Source organism: Cibotium barometz, chromosome 16, assembly GCF_041138505.1.
Source record: "Cibotium barometz isolate CiBa-2024 chromosome 16, ASM4113850v1, whole genome shotgun sequence".
NCBI classification, from domain to species: Eukaryota; Viridiplantae; Streptophyta; class Polypodiopsida; order Cyatheales; family Cibotiaceae; genus Cibotium; species Cibotium barometz.
The window spans coordinates 55,421,588-55,441,851 of NC_141061.1; the positions used below are offsets into that span (position 1 = coordinate 55,421,588).

Here is a 20,264-nt window from a genome sequence, read left to right on the forward strand (position 1 = left end):
AGAGATTTGGGCACTAAAGCTATGGCAGGCTTCAGCTACTTCATGAGAACGGTATGGTCTTCGGTCTTCCAAAGATAACAACTAATTCTGGAGTTTGTGAGCCATGCATGATGGCATAGCAATTGAGAATAACATGAAGCATATAGGGAAAAACTAGTACTTGATTTGATTCATAGTAATATTTGGGGACCTTCTCCAACATAATCACTTTTTAATTCATCATACTATGCTACCTATAATAAAAATTATTCACGGAAGTGTTGGGCGTATTTTTCAAAGGACAAGTTTGAAGCCTTTGAGTGCTTTCAAGAACTGAAGGCAAAGCTGGAAAATCAGCTTGGGAAAGCAGATCAAGAGTGTTCAGTAACTTTGTAAAGGACATGAAATTTATTATATGTGTACAACAGCCTACACTCCTCAACAAAGTGTAGAAGTTGAGCGCAAGAATCGTACATTACTTGAATGTGTGAGAAGTGTTTTGAAAGCTAGCAAGCTTGGTGGTGGCTTTTGGACCGTAACAGTCCAAACAACATATTTACAAAATAGATAATCAACAAAGACGTTGAAAGGTAGGACGACTCAAGAACAAAGAGGTGATAACTTTTCTTTGGGTGTCCAGAGAGACGCCATATGATGACATGGTGGCTATTCTCATTGATGAGGATCGTCGACTTCAAGAGCATGCATCTATGAGTCATGACATAGTGAAGGGCTACTTTTCCAAAATGAAAGGTAAACCCAAGGGAAAAGCAATCAAGTGCACATTCCGCAAGAAGCTGGGACACACCGAAGAAAGATGCTACAAGCAGATGGCAAGAGAACAGGAGCAGAATCATGCCAACCTAGTGGCAGAAGAAGAAGAGCAGGTGTCCATGTGGCATCCAAGTGCCGGATGCACGTGATAGTCAATGAGCCCAAATCATCGTGTCTATTGAAGCTCTATCTCGATTCAATTGATTTCAGAGCTTTATGTGTGAACACCTCTTGAAGGTGTAGGGTGTGTAAGAGCGTGTGAACGGGGGAGCTTGTATTCACTTAGTGTGTTAGTGTGTAAGCAGTGATATCATTAGTTAAGTGTGTAAGTAGTGATGTCATTAGTTACCATGTGTCATTGCCCCTATAAAAGCATGTACCAAAGTCTTCATTAAACATAACATTAATCAAAGCTTCTTTGTATGTGCAATCATTTAGTAGCTAATACTTCACACTCTCTCTCTCTCTCTCTCTTTCTCATATTTTAGCTATGGCTGTCCTCCACTTGCATCCTCTATATCTTTTGGTCTGCGAACCCTAAAGATACCACAAAGCTAAGCATTTAGCTTTGCTGTTAGTACCGCTTAGTAGCAACTACACCTTGCTTGACAATTAGCATCTGCAACGGCCTAGCACGTGAATGAATAAAAAAAGATGGCCCAGCGGATCCATAACTGGCTTGTGAAACTAAAGCCATGTGATTTATCCTTGACCAGGAAAACTGGCATGAGTAATCACGAGTCTAGATTTATCCTTGACACAGTATGAGGTAATCTCTTGACGGGGGTTTTGTTGGAAATCAAGGTCTTACCTGCGTGTGAACCCACTCCTATGAGTGAGGTAGTGTGTGTGAACCACCTCTTAGAGGGATATTTGTGTGCTATGACGTAAGCAATGATGTCAGGAGGAGAACCTTTGTAACCTATAAAGGTACTTGTACTTCATTGAATCAATCAAGCAAACTATGTAGTCGTGTACTTCACTCTCTCTCTCTAAGAGTTTTGTTCTCTCTCCTCTCTCTCTATTCTTTTGCAAATAAACTCCAATGACATGAAGGTCTTCTAGCCACCTTAGTTGTAGCTCTACCATGAACTTCAACATGTGTCACCACAATCGTCTCGATTGGGAGATATTCTTCCATGCTTTGATAAGTAAGAGCATGTGCTGTCTCTTGAAGTGGATGTTGTCAAAGTAAAATGGCTGAAAAAATGGAAAGTTGTAGCCTTTTGCTTATGACGACCAAACCTTGTGGTGCTGGTCGAGGTCAAGAGTGTTAATGGGGAAATCATCATGAGGAGAGAAAGAATAGATAGTAATATTTTCCTCATTGACATTGCCGGGCTTCATCGTTTTATAAGGATGCGATTGTATAGTGTAGCTATTGAGGGGGTGGCACAATATGTTAGTAAGTTTTTTTGCCACCCGTGTGTTTTGAACTAGTCAAAATTGTGATGTAGCTTCTCAAGGGATCCTCGTGTTGATGGAATGTTAACATATCCGCCCTATCATCGAAGATGGTGGAATTTTGGATTACTCTACACCATGACCAGAAATTCAACACTATATGTCACCATTTGGTCATGTCCCCCTTTTGTAAACGGTTCTTAGTGAGACTGTACGTCCATTTAGCCAAAAACCAGCATTGAGAACAAGAGAATTTCAAGTTTGCATAATTTCACTACTCATGTTTGCATGCTTGAGTATAGTAGTTTGACTTTGTTTTTTGTGCCGGAGTCTGGAGATGCTATGTAAAGCTTGTTGGGAATCAAGGTCTTACCTGTGTGAACCCACTCATATAAGTGTGGTAGTATGTTTGTGTGTAAGGCTATTAAGCCTAGTTTTGTGTGTGAAAGACTATTAAGCATGAATATGTGTGTACGTGTGAACACTCCTCTAGCAAAGGAATAAACACCCACTTATGTATTTGTGTGTGTGAACCACCTCTTAGAGGGGTATAAATAATATATCATAAGCAATGATTTCAGAAGAAAACCTTTGTAACCTATAAAGGTACATGTGCTTCATTGAAAGAATATAATCTAATGTCACATCATTAAGTGGTGTGTTTATCTCTCACTTATGGAGTCTCTCTCTCTCTCCCTCTATTGTTTATCTTTGTCCAATGCCATGATGATGTTTCAATTTCAGCCACCATAGTCTCTTTCATGGCTCCATGCAAACCCTAGGACAACCTCGTCCTTCAATTGGTATCAAAGCTAGGCTCTCTTAGGACTCGCCACATTGTTGCCCTCCTGTGCGCCACGTTGTAGACAAGCGTTTCTCTATTCGCGGCCAAGTAGCTACTTTGTTCGGTGCCATCAGCTTTGGTGCTTGACTCCCTACTGACATGACTCACACTGCTCCAGGGTTGTAGCCTTGTGATGCTTACTGCATCCACCACCCGTCACGTGACGGACTCCCCGTCAACTTTTTTTATCAAGGCTTTAAAGCCTTGATAAAAGGCTTATTAAAGCCTTAGTGTAAAGCTTATTAAAGCCTTAGTGTAAGGCTTATTAAAGCCTTAGTGTAAAGCTTATTAAAGCCTTATTAAAGCCTTAGTGTAAGCCTTATTAAAGCCTTATTAAAAGGATTCAAAAAGAGCAACAAAACAACAAAAAAAAGGCAAAAATTACCTTCACTTACTAGAATAAACTGTCGCTGTGCATCATGCATGGCATCAACAAATAGCATAAAATGTGATAAAGAAGAAGAGGTTACAAAAAACAAAATAGAAACATATGACAGGAAGGTAAATCAATTTGGGTTTTTGTTGAAAATCCAACTTAATCAAGGCATTTATCTCAAATCCCCCACCATTTTTCAAAATTGAGAGCATAAATCAAGCATTCAAGTGTAGCTATAGCCTCCTAAAACATCATTTTTAAAAAGCTCTAATTTTTGGAAAACCCTAATTTTTAAAAACACTTTTTTTCCGGAGCATAAGATGAAAAATCTGCTCTATGTAATGACTCAACTTCTGAGTCACCAAATGAATAGGCTAAGTTGGTATCAAGGGGTGGTGATGATAAATGTGGTACTAGAGAGCACAAATTTGTGTTGTTATGCGTATGTCGTGCGTATGTCAAATGTTTGTGTTTGTTCAAGGGTTTTTTAAAGTCCAAAATATGTGTGCGCGTGTGTGAACATCCTCTGGCAAAGGAGTAAATACCCACTTATTTGTTGTGTGTGTGAACCATTTCTTAGAGGGGTATGAGGTTATAAATTGCACTTTCTTATAAGGTGAATTTGGGCATGTTCTAGGTATATCTTTATGCTATATTAGCGGACATGCAAATTTCACATTGTAAAGTTTTCGTCCAGGTTGCAACCAGTTGATATTGTGTTAATTCGTTCTATCTTTAGTGGTGCGTATACCCTATCAACTACCTTTTTGTTGTAATAATTCTTTCTATTTGTTATGGTCCTTCAGTGCTAGGCTTCATTATGGTTGAGTCTGTCCTGTATCTCCGGAGCTTTGACAGAAACTCAGTACATAGACCCTTGTATGAATGTATGCTCTTATGTGTGTGTGTGTGTGCGCATGTGCGTGGGGGGTGTGTATGTGGGAGGATATATTGATACCAAGTTCGACACCCAGTATTGGGCATTGATGACGTTAGTGGGGATGTCGTAGTATCTAGTCCATACTATGCATGATGGAGTAGATGGTTTATTGCCTTGTGGATGACTACCATGAGGTGATAAATTGCACTTTCTTATAAGGTGAATTTGGGCATGTTCCTGGATTCATCTAGGTATATATATATATATATGTGTGTGTGTGTGTGTGTGTGTACAACCTTGTCCTGCAAAGCCCATCAATGTAAGGGATGTCCGCTTGCTTGTCATGTGATTTGAGGATGGGCCAGATTCGTCCAAGTAAATCACCTTGGGGTGCACCTGTGTTGCTTAGGAGAAAGAAGGACAACACCTGGAGAGTGTGTATAGATTACAAGAGATTGAACAAGCTGACAATTAAGAACCGTTATCCTCTCCCTAGATCAGAGGACCTGATTGACCGGTTAGCAGGAGCGAAATATTTCACGAAGATAGATTTACGTACTGGTTATCACCAGATACGTATTCATGAAAGGCATGTCGAACGAACCGCTTTTCGGACTAGGTATGGCCATTACGAGTTTCTCGTATTACCTTTTGGGTTAACCAATGCTCCAGCCACTTTCCACTAGAGATGGATTGAGCATTGACTATGACCGAGTTCAGAAGGTTCTGGTTGGCCTATACCGCGAACAGTGAAACAACTTCGTTCTTTTCTCGGTTTTGTTGTTTTTCTTTGGAAATCTGTGCGGGTGTACTCTCAGCTCACACTACCGATGACCGACTTGTTGAAAGGTCGTGGACGTAAGTCAAATCAGCCTATCACTTGGAATAACGATTTGGATATGGCCTTCAGACTTTCGAAAGATAAAGTCAAGGAAGCACCTATCTTAGCATTACCCTAGTCGGCCTTATGTTCTTGAAACTGATGCCAGTGATTATGCCATCGGGGTTGCTTTATTTGGTTGCTTTATTTCAAGATGGTAGACCTGTTGCTTTTGAAAGTAAAAAGCTAGACGACACTCAATCTCGTTGGCCAACCCTTGAGAAGGAGCTTTATGCTGTGATTCACGCTCTCAAGGTTTGGAGACATTATTTATATGGCTCCAAGTTTGTGGTATTGACTGATGATCAGTCAATCAAGTATGTGTGTGATGCGGATGATTTGAGAGGAAGGAAAGCTCGTTGGGCTGAGTTAATGCAAGATTTTGATTTTGAGATTCGTTATCGGAAAGGGTCCATGAATAGTGTTGTAGATGCGTTTAGTGGAATTAGAGAGGTGAATACTTTGTCGTTCACCGAGATTTCTACTGACTTATTTCAGTCATTGAGAGGGCTTTGCAGGACTGATAGTTATTTTGGTCCATTTTGGCAGAAGATCCAGGACGGGAGCTCATTGATTGATTAAGACTCGATGACTGAACAGCCTACCATTCAAGCTGCAGGAGGCCAGTGGATGATTCGGAATGGTTTACTATTCCATAATGACAAAATTTGTGTAGGATCATGATGTACCTGGTAGATCTTGGACTCTTTGGTTGTGGGGTTGGTTTGAATCCAGCTGGGAGCCCATTGGGTGGTGGTTGTGTGCTGATTAGGATTCACGGCAAGCCTGTAGTGCTGGCTACTTTGGTGTGGTCTAGTTGCGGCTTCGTGTGGCAAGAAGATGCTGAGATTTTGAATTGTGTGACTTTATATGGTGTACCTCGGTGAGAAATCACCAAGTGTCCATAGAGTTCTGTAATCTCTCTTTTGAAATATATATCACCAAAAGGGAGTTTTTTTTTTTGTTTGGAGGGGGGGTGCGCACTGGCCTATCTTCAGCCCCCTGTGTGGTGTCATGTGCACATGTTTACTGCACATACACATGATTATTCTTGCATCCTTTTCATAGATACTAGCATGCCTATTTAAATAAGGAAGCCGGCCAACTCCCGATGCTGGAGTGCCCGAGGGAAGATGGTCTATCTCCCTCTCTCTTCCTGGATTTTTGGGATAAATTTGGGCAGCAATTTTTACATCACTTGGGACTACTTATAAAATTTTGGCAAAAGTAGTTTTAGCGAGAGAGTACAACCCATTTTGCAAAATGTGATCCATGACACTCACACTAGGTTCCTATAAGGGAGAAGCATCTTCCACATATTTTGTATGTGGGAGCTGTGGAATAAAAAGGGCTAAGGTAAAAAACTAGCCCTTAGCTATTCAACACCTCCACTTGTTTATTGATAACTTTGACACCTCCTCTTGTTTATGGCTGACATAATTGCAAGGCAAGGAGGAGCTTGATACTGCAAGGCTAGGAGAAGCTCGGCAGTAAGAAGACCAGGTAAAGTCAAAATTACTTAGAGCACTTGCACCCAAGTTATATGTCCACTGCCAAAGAAGCAATCTTTCTGTCCAATTTCATTAGCCACTAATAGCATGTGACAGGGATCACACTTATGTGAGGGATCAACTAAGCTCCATTGTGTGCGCATACGGGGTTGCACCCCAGATATGAGAATATGATGATGTGATAGAGGATTTTCTCTATTTGTGGAAGCAACTACTTGTGATGGTGCCACATAAGGTCAATTTTGGACTGGATTGATGAAGTTGGACTACACAGTGAATGTTTAATTCAACTGGAATGAGGACCTTGTAATGTGCTTATGGTAGGATTTAATTAGGTACCCCCAATTCTGCCGGTCAAGTCCTTTTTTCTACTTAGTAGTACATGCAAAAATCCAGTTTTTGTCTTGACAATCCTATGATTGCAAGTGCTGATTTCATTATTAGGGTGATTTGTAGTATATCTTGTCGGTAAGGTTGCATAATATATGGAGGTGTTTAATATAATGTTTCTCTGCAACTCGTTAAATAGTTGCTAAATGTTATAATTATTCGATTGTGGATTGTGGTGGCAGTGATGGAGAGACTTACATTTCTGCCGATGATTTGCGGATAAACTTGTGGAATCTGGAAGTCAGTGATCAGAGTTTCAACATTATAGACATAAAACCTGCAAACATGGAAGACCTAACAGGTAGGTCTCTTTCTGTATGTAAGGTGTCTAATACCAGGTTTAGCTTCTTATAAACCTGGCAGTTTACTATAAAGTTTATGATTCAAAGGGTTTATAGAGCATCTAGGCTAAAGCTGTAAAGGGAGTTGAAGTTATGGTGATTCTAAGAACTCACATGTCACTTTTGGCAAGACATTGTGTGTCTCTTGACTATTGCTTCACCTTTTCATAACCTGTCATGGGCCATGACACTTGGACATTACACTCTCTGTTCAGTGTCATGGCGGCTGATCCTACTTGTCTCGCTTGAGAATTGTGATGGTGGGATGATCCTCTTGTTTCCCTTCGGGAGATGAAAAGTTCATCACCACAGTGAGATTGAAAGCTTTAGAAGAACACTCACAAGAAGTAGGATCTTTCACAACACAACTTTAAAACTCAAATTGCACAATGATAGGGATAAGAATATTGTATTACTGAAGTGAAACAATAGATGGCGAAGTCCCACACCCATGTGCTCTTGTGAAGGGAGCTTCAATGGTTGATCTGGGATTGCTAAGACGGAGGCTGCATGCTAGTAGAAGCTAGGGAGTTAACTCACTGTGATGACTGATGAACTGTGGAGAGAAGGGGTTGGCCGTTTCTCTATATAGGCCTCCTGTGTACGCGGGGCGGCCATGACATGACCACGAAGGTCCGTAGTCATAGTCGGTGCCACCGTCTGTAGCGTAGATTCCGGGTCGTAAAGATGAACCAGATACTGCATAGCATTTTTCCAACGTGCCATGGCTATTTGGGCTCATCTTGGGCTCTGTTCAGGCCTTGCAATGTTCACACAAAGTGTCCAAGAGCAAAGTCCACCTACTTGACCGTTATGAGATAACAGTTTAGTGTAGCATGCTGTAGCCTATTTGGTAGTGTGCCAAATCTAATACAAGCTGTCTCTAAACCATCTTGCCTCCCAGGCTACCTTCTTGTGTGAATATGGAGATGCAGGGTGTCCAAGTTGCTCCACCATGGGTACTCCTTATAATGGGGGCCGTACAAACATGGGCTAGCCGTTGCTTGGACAATGGTGGAGCATTGATATCCAACACCCCCATGTCCACCCGAAGATGAACCACCTCTATGGTTCGATGCCAAGTTGATGAAGGTATTACTCCATTTGGTCCGTGCTAAGAGCCTTTGTGAAGATGTCTGCAGAGTTCTTTGTCGTCGGGCGGTAGGCCATCTCGACTTCCTTGAACATGATGAGCTTGCGCGTAAAGTCATAATGAGCATGAAACAAGATTCCAAGCAATGGCCATGCAACTCTCGTTGTCACATTGTAGCGTTGTAGGCTGCTTCTGTACCACTCCCATATCTTGTAGAATGCTCCTCGGCCACAATGCCTCACATTGTACTTAACCTTTGTCAAGAGTGACTTGTTTCTTACTGATCCAAGAAATGCATCCCAAATCAAGAGAAAAACAATACTCTACTATTGAGCGTGGATGTATCACAACATCTGCCTTTCCAATGATTCTCCCGGGGCTTGTTGGAGAACTTGCTTAAAACACCAACAACAAAACTGATGTCTGGCCAGTATTACACAAGAAGATAAGACTACCAACCAATTTCTTCTTTAAGGTCTCAACCACAAGATCTAAAATGTCTTCGATGGATAGCTTTAGATCAACCTCCATTGGGGTACCATTGCCTTGCATTAGGCCACGCCAAAAGCCTTGAGTATCTCACCTGCAAACCTCTTGCTTATCACCACTGTAAACCTCTTGCTTATCAATAAAGGTGATGTTGTCAACAATCGCTCTGTCTCTCCTTCTTTCTCTCGCTTTCTTTTGTCTATGCTTCTGCTTGTGCATACTTGAACATGGTATCAGAAGTCTTGGTCCTGGCTGCCCATCTGCGCTTCCCTCTCCTCTTACGTTTTCTGGAGTGCTGCGTTTTCTGGAGCAACCAGGTGGCTGCGTTTTTTTTCTCCTGCTCTCCTTCCTCTCAGCGTGTTCTTCCTACCATGCTCCTGCCCCTTGCGTTTTCTCATGCTATGGGTGCAAAGGTGCTGTGTTGGAGGTGCTGCGTTTTGCTTTCCTAAGCGTTTGCAGCAGTTTTGCGAGCAGTGTGGGCTGTTTTACAGCAGGGACAGCTACTGGAGGTGGTCTATTCGCGTGTGGTGCAGCCCGACAAGCGGCCTTGACAGTTCCTCTTCTTCCCGGCTTCCCCTCCCCTCTGGTTGGGTGTTTCCAGTGCATTTTGGCAGACTGTTTTGCTGCAGTTCAGCCCCTTTCTCTCTCAGATTTGAGAGGGGGCTGATTGGTCCTTGTGCCTTGCTCCGGTTTGGAAAGTGCTCGAGAGAAGGCTTTGGAGTGCTGAGATTTGCGTTTTTTGTGGCGTACTTTGTTGCTATGGATATGGCTCCCCCTGGTACAATGGAACGAACTATGCTCATTGAAAGCTGAATATGCGATTTGGTTCATTCATAAGGGTTTGTGGGAGATTGTTTAGGGAAGTGAGAAGGAACCCGAGCGTGCTCAAAACTCAAGGCATTGGACCCAAGTTCAAGAGGACAAATTCCTTATTACGGAATTACAAGACTAGGAGGATCGTGATTCGACTTATCATCACAAAGCTTCCTTTGGAGTACAATGTGGTTTCTTGGGCTTTGCAGTGCTAGGTCACAGAACGCAAGTTGGATTTTGATGACCTCAACTCCCTTCTCTTGGAAGAAGAGTCCGTCCTCGTTTCACAGGGCAAGGTCAAGGTGTCTCTTAATGGTTAGGATCATGCACTTGCTTCAGTATAGAAGAAAGCTCAGAGCCGGTGCTACTCTTGTGGGAAGTAAGGACATTTGTCTAAGGACCGCTTGTCCAAGAAGAAGGACAAGGGCAAGGGCAAGGGCAAATTTTCATCCCAGAAGAAGGGCAAAGACAGGAGAGAGGACAATGATTGGGATACTTCTAGTGACTCATATAGGGCTCCCAAGGCGATTCCGACCGAGGAGGACTTGAACGGTGTTCTTCTCTAGTTGTATAGACTGTTTATCCCAATGTGCTTCCAACGAGAGGAGGCTTGTGGGCAGGAGAGGAGGCTGTTAGCAGCTCCATTTCTGGTGCATGGGAACCATGAGTCGGAGTTCCAAGCAATAAAAATCTGGTAGACAAGGTCAGCTTTGGTAGCTTTGGATTGAATGCGTTTCAAATTCATTGCTTGGTGTAGCAGAGATTATGGATTGGATGTATTCCAAGTTCATTATTGGGGGTTTGGGACGTGATGTGTTCACAGTCCACTGTTGGGTGATTATGGGTGTGTTTTGTTCGACAACTCATCATTCTATATACTTGGAGTTCACTGCACATTGGTGTGGGAATTCGAAGCCAAGAAGATTTCTTTGCTGTTCAAGGTGGCATTCTGTTTCGAGGAGTCAGGTGGGCAGGTGCTCTTTCCGGTACTGTGCAATATTGGAGTGTTCATGGGGTGCATCTTCATTAGCTACTTATCTTCTTCAGACTTTTGCACACCATGAATTGTTGTGACATGTGAGAGATTGATTGTAGTAATCACAACCTTAGGCTAACTAAGCTTCACTTAATGATGTTTAAGAGATAGACAAATAGTGTCAATGCAATGCAATGCAGCTATATTAGATGAATGGGTTACAATGAGATCTAAATAGATCTATGATGCTGTCCTAGATGAAGATTCTTCTTGGGATGAGAGGGATAGACTGAATGCTGATGATGAGGACTGTTCCTTGCTCCAATGCTGAGGTCCACCAATTGGCTGCCGGCTTTCCTCGATGTAGGAGGAGGAAACAATGGACATCATAGCATAGCTTTCCAATACCAACACAATGTCAATATCAGGGAAGTGACTCAACTAGTGCATGGAAGCTACGTGGTCCTGTTAGGCTCCACAAAATCACACAGTACTCAAAAACAAGGCATTCAACCTAGTTTCTTAAAATCACAATTTCATTGCTTCCCTAGCAAAAATCAATGGACAAAAGACATCAAAACAAAGTAAGAAACAATGATAATGCTTACTTATGCTCAATGGAGCCAATAGATATAACAAAAGTCTCAAGAGACACCTTCCCTCTGTATTATGAGTAGAGATCTCTTCCAGTGACTATAGATACACTAAAAAAATTAGAAGTTCTAGGCCCACTCATAGTCTTAATTAAATAAATACATAGGCAAAAATATAATGACATATTAGAAGTTCTAGGCCCCACTAATAGGCAAAAATATAATGACGTACTAGAAGTTCTAGACCCCACTAATAGGCTCAATTAAATAAATAAACAAGAAAAAATATAATGATGTATTTGATGCCAAAAAATAATTACCATGTGTCGCTTTCACATTTCCTGAAGAGGAGCTGAGATACCCATGTTGAAATGATGCGTTGGCTTATATATGGGTAAGTGCTGTTGATCGGGCAGATAAACTGCTGTTGGCCAGGTATTTGGACTCCACTACCTGCAATAAATGCCCATGGATGCTGTCGGCTGTTGTAGAGGTGCTGTTGGCTGATCATAACAGCCCCGACTACATGCCATAAATGCTCTAAATACCTTTATGTGCTGAAGATGGCTAATGTACTGATGTTGGTGCTAAAACAGCCCCAAACACATGTTTGCATATGCTGAAAAATGCCTGAATAATGCTTAAATGTCATGCTTAATGTTTATGGATGCTTAATGATGCCATGCCACTTGTACACCTGATGGGTGTGCATCTGACATTCCCCTCTGCTAAACTGTTGCTAGGTGGTATACCTGGCAACCTTTCGACTCCTCTATTGATCCTTCTCCAATGAAACCATTGCCCCCTTCTGACTTCTTCTTTCGAGACTGAGGTCGACTGTAGGAGTTGAATCCTTTGAGCCAGGGACTTGTCTACTGCGGGAACTGAATGGCAAATGCTACTAAAACTGCTTGGAAATACTTGAGTCACCCTTGACCTGTTTGTGGAATCCTTTCACACACCATCTTCATCGTTCCTGAACCTCTGAACCTCCTGACGTGATGTTGGAGCAAACTTCCGTCTTCTTATGTGGAAGAGAACCCCTTGCTGTTGCCAATTGAAGCCCAAAACTTCATTTACTCCTTTGATGATGGATGTCATTCTTCCCCAGAGAACTCATGGGCAAAACATGTATGCCTTGCAGATGCAAGATTGTCTGCTAGGCAAGCCATGTGCAACCCTATATGCCGTGCAAGAATGCAAATGGATGGGTTACTAATGCATGCCTAAGGGGAAAATTGAAATCCCTAAGGATGGCTTGCAAGATTTTGAGAACTGGGTGCGGAAGCGATTGACACGATGACTGACTGAATGAATGATGGAATAAAATGCTCTGATACCAATGTGACATGTGAGAGATTGATTGTAGTAATCACAACCTTAGGCTAACTAAACTTCACTTAATGATGTTTAAGAGATAGACAAATAGTGTCAATGCAATTCAATGCAGCTATATTAGATGAATGGGTTACAATGAGATCTAAATATATCTATGATGCTGTCCTAGATGAAGATCCTTCTGAGAAAGGCTTGTACTTCATATTTTTCATAAATCAAATCATCATTGATTCGTGGATATCGTGTGTCTCTTGAGCATTATCACATCTCTCTCTCTCTCTCTCTCTCTCTCTCTCTCTCATTCGCATTGTTGGTTGCTTCCCTTTAACAATGGCCTTCATCTTTGAGCTGCACACAAACCCGAACCCTAGTAGGCTCTCACCTTCAGATGACTAATGAACAATGTGGAGAAGGGGCTGGCCGTGTATCTATATATAGGCATGTAGACACAGGGGCGGCCATGATATGACCACGTCGGTCCGCGGTCATAGTCAGTGCCATCGTCTGTGGTGTAGACTCGGCCCATAAAGATGAACTAGAAATTGCATAGCAGTTTTCCCACCTCGCATGGCCATCCAAGCTCATCTTGGGCCTCGCAATGTTAGGACAGGGTGTCCAAGAGTGAAGTCTACCTACTTTATGTGTGGACCGTTATCTCATAATGGTCCAATGTAGCATGTAGCCTATTTGGCAATGTGACAAATTTAATTCAAGCCGTTTGTTAAGTATTTGGCCTCCTAGGCCACCTTCCCTTGTGAATATAGGGATGTTGGGCGTTGGGGTGCTCAACCATGGCTACTCCTCATAATTGGGCCAGACAAACGTGGGCTAGTTGGTGCGTTTGGACAATACAATTTATGATGGTGGAGCATTGATATCCAACATCAGCAAAGATCAAGGATATTGTGGAATCCTATATTGAAGACCTCATGAAATTAAATATGCAGGTTGTGGACAGCAGGCTGATTAGCTGATGAGGATAATTTTGGAGACATGGTTTGCACTTTTAAACACCAGCATATGCCACCCATGCAGATCCAGACTTGTGCCCAGCATGGTGTGGCATGCACACGTGTGTGTGTGTGTTTTAACTTCTCTTACAAAATTCACTCTTTTCTTGTTTTAGAGAGGCCATGTGACCATTTAACCCTTGTAGACACCAGCCTATGCCATTTGCGTAGAACTACTTATTGTGCAGCCTGTATGCTTCTCCATGCATTAGCGTAGTGCATTTATATCTGTACCCTTCTTAATTGAAGAAGTCAAATGTACGCTATGTACCTTATCCTCATCAGTACTACAGTTACTTGTACCAAACATGTACGGTGTGTACTGTGCCTAATAGCTTTAACCACAGTTTTTATGATTTGTTGCTACTTTGATGTGATGGATGCGAAAAATCTTAACCTTTGATGTTATAGGCCTTTGACTTAAAGGGTTCACATGCTTGCAGAGGTGATAACATCTGCTGAGTTTCACCCTACCCAGTGCAATACTTTAGCGTACAGCAGCTCCAAGGGTACAATTCGCCTTGTAGATATGCGACAAGCGGCACTGTGTGACAAGCACGTAAAACTGTAAGGCTGTGTTTGTGTGTGTGGCATGTGTGCAGGTCTATGCATGCATGTCAAAGGATTTATGTTCATTTTGTTGATTCAACCCAAGTATTTACTTTCCCCCCACTCCCCCCCTAACTGCTGGTAGCTGTGTCTACCTGATACTTCAGATTTGAAGAGGTGGAAGCTTCAGGATCACGTTCCTTTTTCACAGAGATTATCGCATCTATTTCAGACATCAAGTTTGCAAGGGGTGGTCGCTACATTTTAAGTAGGGACTACATTAACCTCAAGGTATGTGTGCTCAACAAACACTGTGGAATGTGAGCACGTTCAATACAAGTGTCACAATGCCCCATGCATAGTATATCCAGGATTGACCTAACTGCCTATCACCAACATTGGCTCAATGGCAATTACCGGATACTGTTTAAGAGCTGAGAGCTAAACTGTTGAGTCAACAAGTTTGAGAGTGTGCTGCTTCTAAAGGGCACTTTCTTCCTGGTCTAGCCTGCTGGTTTGGCTCTGAGCTGGCAGCAAACCAAACTACCCTCAACTTGGTGGTCCCTAGTTGTCAGGCTGTCTGCCTGGGTTTACTTGTTGTTCATCCAGGCTTCATGTCTTGCCTACCTGGCCTGGCCGGGCTTTTTGAACTAGTCTTTTATCACTTGATATAACTGCTCATTTGTGTGCTCTACAGTTGGTCATGTAGTTCTAATAAGCTGAATCCTAAGATGGCGCGAAAGATGAACCAAGCCCCACAGTGGCTCTCTAGTTCTAACAAGCTCAATCCTAGGATACCCACGGAGGTGAGCCAAACCCCACACCACATCATTCTAGCAAAGTTTGAAGCCTGTTGGCTTCACAACTAGCAACAATATGAGGGCAGGCAGCGGCAGCCATGAGCAGGAGCAGCCATGGGGAAGGTCAGATAGTGGTGATGAAGGCAGGATATAGTTTGCATTAGATGTGTCCATGCTGGTGACTGGTTTCTTGTAGAATTCTCTGTAGTTGTTTTGCACATTACTGGAGTCTACTGTGTAGGCGAAGGACATGCATCCAAATATTGTTTGGCTGGGCTTAACTGTGGGCCATTTTGTGCACATTTTAATAAAATTAGGGCGGTCTTGTGTTTTGGGGTTAATTTTTGTTCAAGTTTATGCTACGATGTGATGGCGGTCCTCAGAAGTAAAAACTCTGCATTTTGTCCTTAATAATCACAGCTTTGGGATGTGAACATGGAGTCTTCACCGATTGCAACTTTCAAAGTACACGAGTATCTTCGGCCAAAGGTTTGTTTTTATATTTTACATATTTTACAGATGAAATCCTATGTAGACCTAGTGTGGGATGTCCCTTTGTAGGTAGACCAATGTGGCATATTCTACAGTCCAATGTATAGCAAGTCTGGTATGGAGAGCTCAGAGTGCTTTGCTTGAGTTGTAGATGCTCATATGAGATGGTAGCTGCTGGAACAGCATGGTGATATTTTGCATGCTTAATAGGTGTGCTGGGTTTCTTGTCCAGCTATGTGATCTCTATGAGAATGACTCAATATTTGACAAATTTGAGTGCTGCCTGAGTGGAGATGGTCTCCGAGTAGCAACAGGGTCTTACAGGTACTTGTCTTATTTTGGTCCTCTTCTGTTCTATTGTAAGCTTGAAGTTATTAATAGACTCACAGATGTGGAAAACTAAAAACAGTGGAAAAACAAATCCAGATGAGACTGGTCTAACTGCTGTAGCTGATAGCAGGAAATATGGCATTCAAGCATCTAGGTATATGATGCAGGAAATCCTGTGTAAGGCAGTGCCACAACGATTCATTGTCTTTCTTTCCCTAAGTACCATTTTCCATTATCTGTTATTACCCCTTGTATTCACACTGCAAAATGATGTCAAGCAATGTCTATGTTCGCATACATTTCAGCTTTTAGGGCATCCACAATAGCGCACACCATTTCCTGAAACATGGGGTGTTGAGATAATTGTTATGTACCATACGAAGTTGTTTGGTGGGCAATTGTATATCATCAATGGGATCATCGAAATAAAGACCCCGCCATAAGGAGCATGATCAACGAGTCCCAGGGAATAGTCAACCTACATACGGCATGCAGCATGATCAGCATTTAAAATATACCAACGATCCAAACGAGCATGATAATCAGTAAGAACATTGTGATGGAATGTGAACCCTTTTACATCCGGGCAAGATATCTAATGCATTCTGACGACATAATGCATCTTGTCCATGAGATCCTCTTAGTTGCAATCATGTGAGAGAGACCACGAGTATTGTTGTGAGAATTATGTTGTTAATCCTTCATATTGTGTACTAATTTTTTTTTTTTTCCGAGAAAAGATCCTTTCATTAGTTATGTAAAAACGCCCGTAGGGCTACAAAAGATCTCTCCTGCTCCTAAGAGAGAGAAGAGCAGTGAATACATCATGGCAGCCCGGGAGACTCTCCCTAGGTGCTGTAAAGTACAAGCATCAGTATAAAGAACTGAGCGGCTAAATCATACAATAGGGGGGGGGGAAGAGCCAAACAGGTGGCCTGTAGTGCCAACGGGGGGATCCCGTGTGTAAGGTGTAGAACGGGCCGCAGCGCCAAGTGGCGTGAAAGGCTTGGCGCCGTAAGATCGCCTCATCCGAGTCTCCCCGGATGCGGTCGTACTGTCCTCGCAGGGTGTGGATCAACTCCTGCCAAATCCCCCGAACAGTCTCTGCTGGTGGCTCTAATCTCCCCTCAAAGGCCGTAAAGCACCGAGCCCTCCAGGTGAACCAGATGGTGAGGCTGCTGAAGAGCTCCCATCGTAAATCCCTCTCCTGTGTCCAGCTGGCGGACGAGAAATCCGGTGCTGGAACCAGGCGAGGCTGGCCCCTAATAAATCTGATGGCCTGACTGCCTTGCTTCATCTCATAGCCCATAGCAGGCCCTGACGTAGTCGACCAAGCAGCGGCACCCCACGTAAACATACCTTCTGGAGAGAGGGGGGCCAGAATACGCAGCATCCGCAGCCAAATCTGCTGTGCCTGAGGGCAATCCCAAAGGCAATGTCTCTGTGTCTCCATAGGGTGGCCGCATCGGACGCAGGCCGCCGGAAGACCGCTGTAAACAAGCCAAGTGCCAACTGCTGAGCCCCTGTGGGCGACCAGCCACTAAAAAGCCGAGATCCTGCGGGCCTGTCGACTAGCCCAGAGCCGAGCCCAGAAATCCTCTAGGAACTCCTGTGAAAGTCCCTGCAATCGCCAATGCCCCGCTGCCGCCGGAGAAACCGTCCTCCTCGCCGTCAAAATATGCCGTCCCAGCCGAACAGTATACTGGAAAAAAGTGATCTCTGTGGCCTCAAGGGATGCATAAGGATCATGCCACTCGTACTCCCCGGGGTCCCACTGTAGCCGGGCCAAGGGGCGCGCTGCATATGCCCATATGCGCCAATCCGGGAGCACATCAGCAGGGTCGGGGTCAATATGCCACTTCCGAGAAGCGGCAGCCACTACCCGAATCCTCTGAAAGGTGCACTCTGCAACCAAAGGCGACTCCACCTCCACTCTCTGGAGTCTGCCCTCATCCTGAATCTCATAATAAAGGCATCTGCCATCCTCAGTGCTGGCTCTGACAGCAATCAAGATCTCCAACTGTGTAAAGGCTCCCATCCACCGTGGGGCCACTGGCTCAAGGGGTGTGAACCACTCCTCTGTAAGTGCCTCCTGAATATCATCCCTCATAATCAACCCCCCTCTGAAGTGACTCAGCCTCTCCACCTGGGTCTCCTCTGGTAGACTGCAGAAAGCCTGCCAGTCTCCAAAACTACGAGCTGGGCCTGCCGCTAAAGGTCCCCAGGCTAGACGAGGCCGAGAACCAAGCATATGACCCTGCTCCGTACGAACCGCTGGGCTCCAGATGAGCGGCTGCCTGGCCCGCTCCTCAACACAAGAAGGAGGCCGCTGAGAAAGCCCCGGTCTCAGCAGCTCCCAAGCTCTCAGGATACTCAAAGCAAATCTGTCCTCCCATCCTCTACTGAGGCCTGTCCTCCTCATCTCTATGAAGATCCAGCGAATCTCTGGTGCCCAAGTACCCCCTGCAGGGGGCGCCCGAGCCTGCAGTCGCTGCAAGAGGAGCTCTTTCCAAGGCTCAGCGCCTGGAAGCAACCCCCGAACAATAAGCTTCCCCAATAAGGCTCTACTCTGATCGACTGGATCTATAATGCCCAAACCGCCCTGAGCCAGCGGAAGTGTAATAACTGCCCATGCAACCTTTGCCCGAGCTGGCTGACCGTCCCGCCCAGACCACAGAAAGTTCCTGATCAGCCTCTGTACCTGGCTGATGCAAGAGCTCGAGAAAATCCAGCAAGACGTAATGTACCACATGGTCGCTAACAGCACCTGATTTGCCACCACCACCCTCCCAGCCAACATATTGTGTACTAATTACTACTTAAGTATTTAACTTAGAACAAGAACCTTCAGGAGAACACTTGAGATAAGATTGAATTGACTTGTTGTATTAAACTGAGCACAATAGGTCTCTTATATAGGAGATGAAGAGACACATTTGAAGAGGCATGTCCTTTGACGAAAGGACATGACCTTAGACGAAAGGGTACAACTTTAGGCTAAGGGATGTGTCTATTCGATGTAGAGGCACAACCATTCATCAAGGGATACAACCATTTGTCGAAGGGATGTGGCTATTCGATGAAGAGGTACATCCTTTGGCGAAGAGTCGCAACCAGTCGAGGGTAGGGGTTCCCTTTGGAGGGTCAAGAAGAAACACAAGGAACCTCCTCATCTTGCACTTACCCAGTGTTCTCTTCCATTGTCAGTAAGTTATTAAACCCCTTTCCTAATGTATCTACCGATGGGAGAAGGGACATTCTGGGAGAATGTGGCTCATCACACTAAGCTAGCCAATCCACAACTGGCTGATCTGCTAGAGATTAGAATTGTCATATTCATGATCAGCTATTGTTTTCTAGATGGCGCAAACAACACCCCAGTGAATACTGGTTACTCTTTGCATCTGCAACAGGAATCAGCAATGAAGAGAGAATCTGATATATAAATACGTCACAATCGTGACATTCCCTCCCATTTAAAATAAAACCCATGTGTCAAATGATAGACATCCGTTTGTCAAAGAACTCCTGAAGAAGGTTAGGGTACTGCTGCATTTCTTCATCTGTTTGCCAAGTGGAATCAGACTCATCCAAGTCCATCCACTTCACAAGAAATTCTGTAGTCAACTTTCTTCTTGTTTTCTTCTGTCTTACGTCAAGTATTGCTTTTGGAACAAGGATAATATGGTCATCTTCAATTTCTGGTACATATGAAGATAAGTCTGGAACAGGCGAATCTCCTTGAACATACTGTTTGAGCCAAGAAATGTGAAAAGTCGGATGAATCTTTCCCCATGAAGGTGGAAGTTCCAACTGGTAACTGACAGCTGAATTTTTATTAAGAATCTTGAAAGGCCCATAGAAGCGAGGTCGCAACTTTGGAAAAACTGACTTCACTGTTTTGTATCGGTGAGGTGCCACATATAACAAGACCAAATCTCCTTCTTGAAATTCTGCATGTCGACGATGCTTGTTGGCTTGTTTTTGATATTTTTGTTGCACATGTACCAATTTATCTCGAACTTGCACAAGCACATCTTGCATCTCCTGAACCAACTGATTTGCCAACGCCACTTTGTGCTGTAAAACAAAGTTTGTAGGCACAAGAGGAGTATGCCCATATGCTGCTTGAAATGGAGTTAATCCAATTGCTGAATGATGGGAATTATTATAAGCAAATTCCACGAGTGGTAAATAATCTTCCCATGATGCCAGACGGAATTGAATGTAATGTCGAATCATTTCTTCCAAAATCTGATTGACTCTTTCAGTCTGTCCATCTGTTTGAGGATGATAGGCTGAACTGAATAACAAATTCGTGCCAAGAGATTTGAACAAAGACGTCCAAAAATGTCCAGTGAACTTTGGATCTCTGTCAGAGATGATGGTCTTTGGCAAACCA

General features: G+C 43.6%; 1 protein-coding gene across 6 annotated transcripts in view; it reads left to right on the plus strand.

Annotated features, from left to right (window-relative positions):
• Positions 1-20,264, plus strand: part of LOC147630758 (serine/threonine protein phosphatase 2A 55 kDa regulatory subunit B beta isoform-like) — a 73,042-nt gene that overhangs the window by 43,661 nt on the left and 9,117 nt on the right. For all 6 annotated transcript variants that reach the window (XM_086810739.1, XM_086810743.1, XM_086810741.1 and 3 more), the window contains 5 exons: positions 7,221-7,339; positions 14,135-14,258; positions 14,408-14,531; positions 15,461-15,529; positions 15,765-15,856. In XM_086810739.1, the coding sequence (XP_086666865.1) occupies positions 7,221-7,339; positions 14,135-14,258; positions 14,408-14,531; positions 15,461-15,529; positions 15,765-15,856 (528 nt within the window). The remainder of the gene's footprint in view (positions 1-7,220; positions 7,340-14,134; positions 14,259-14,407; positions 14,532-15,460; positions 15,530-15,764; positions 15,857-20,264) is intronic.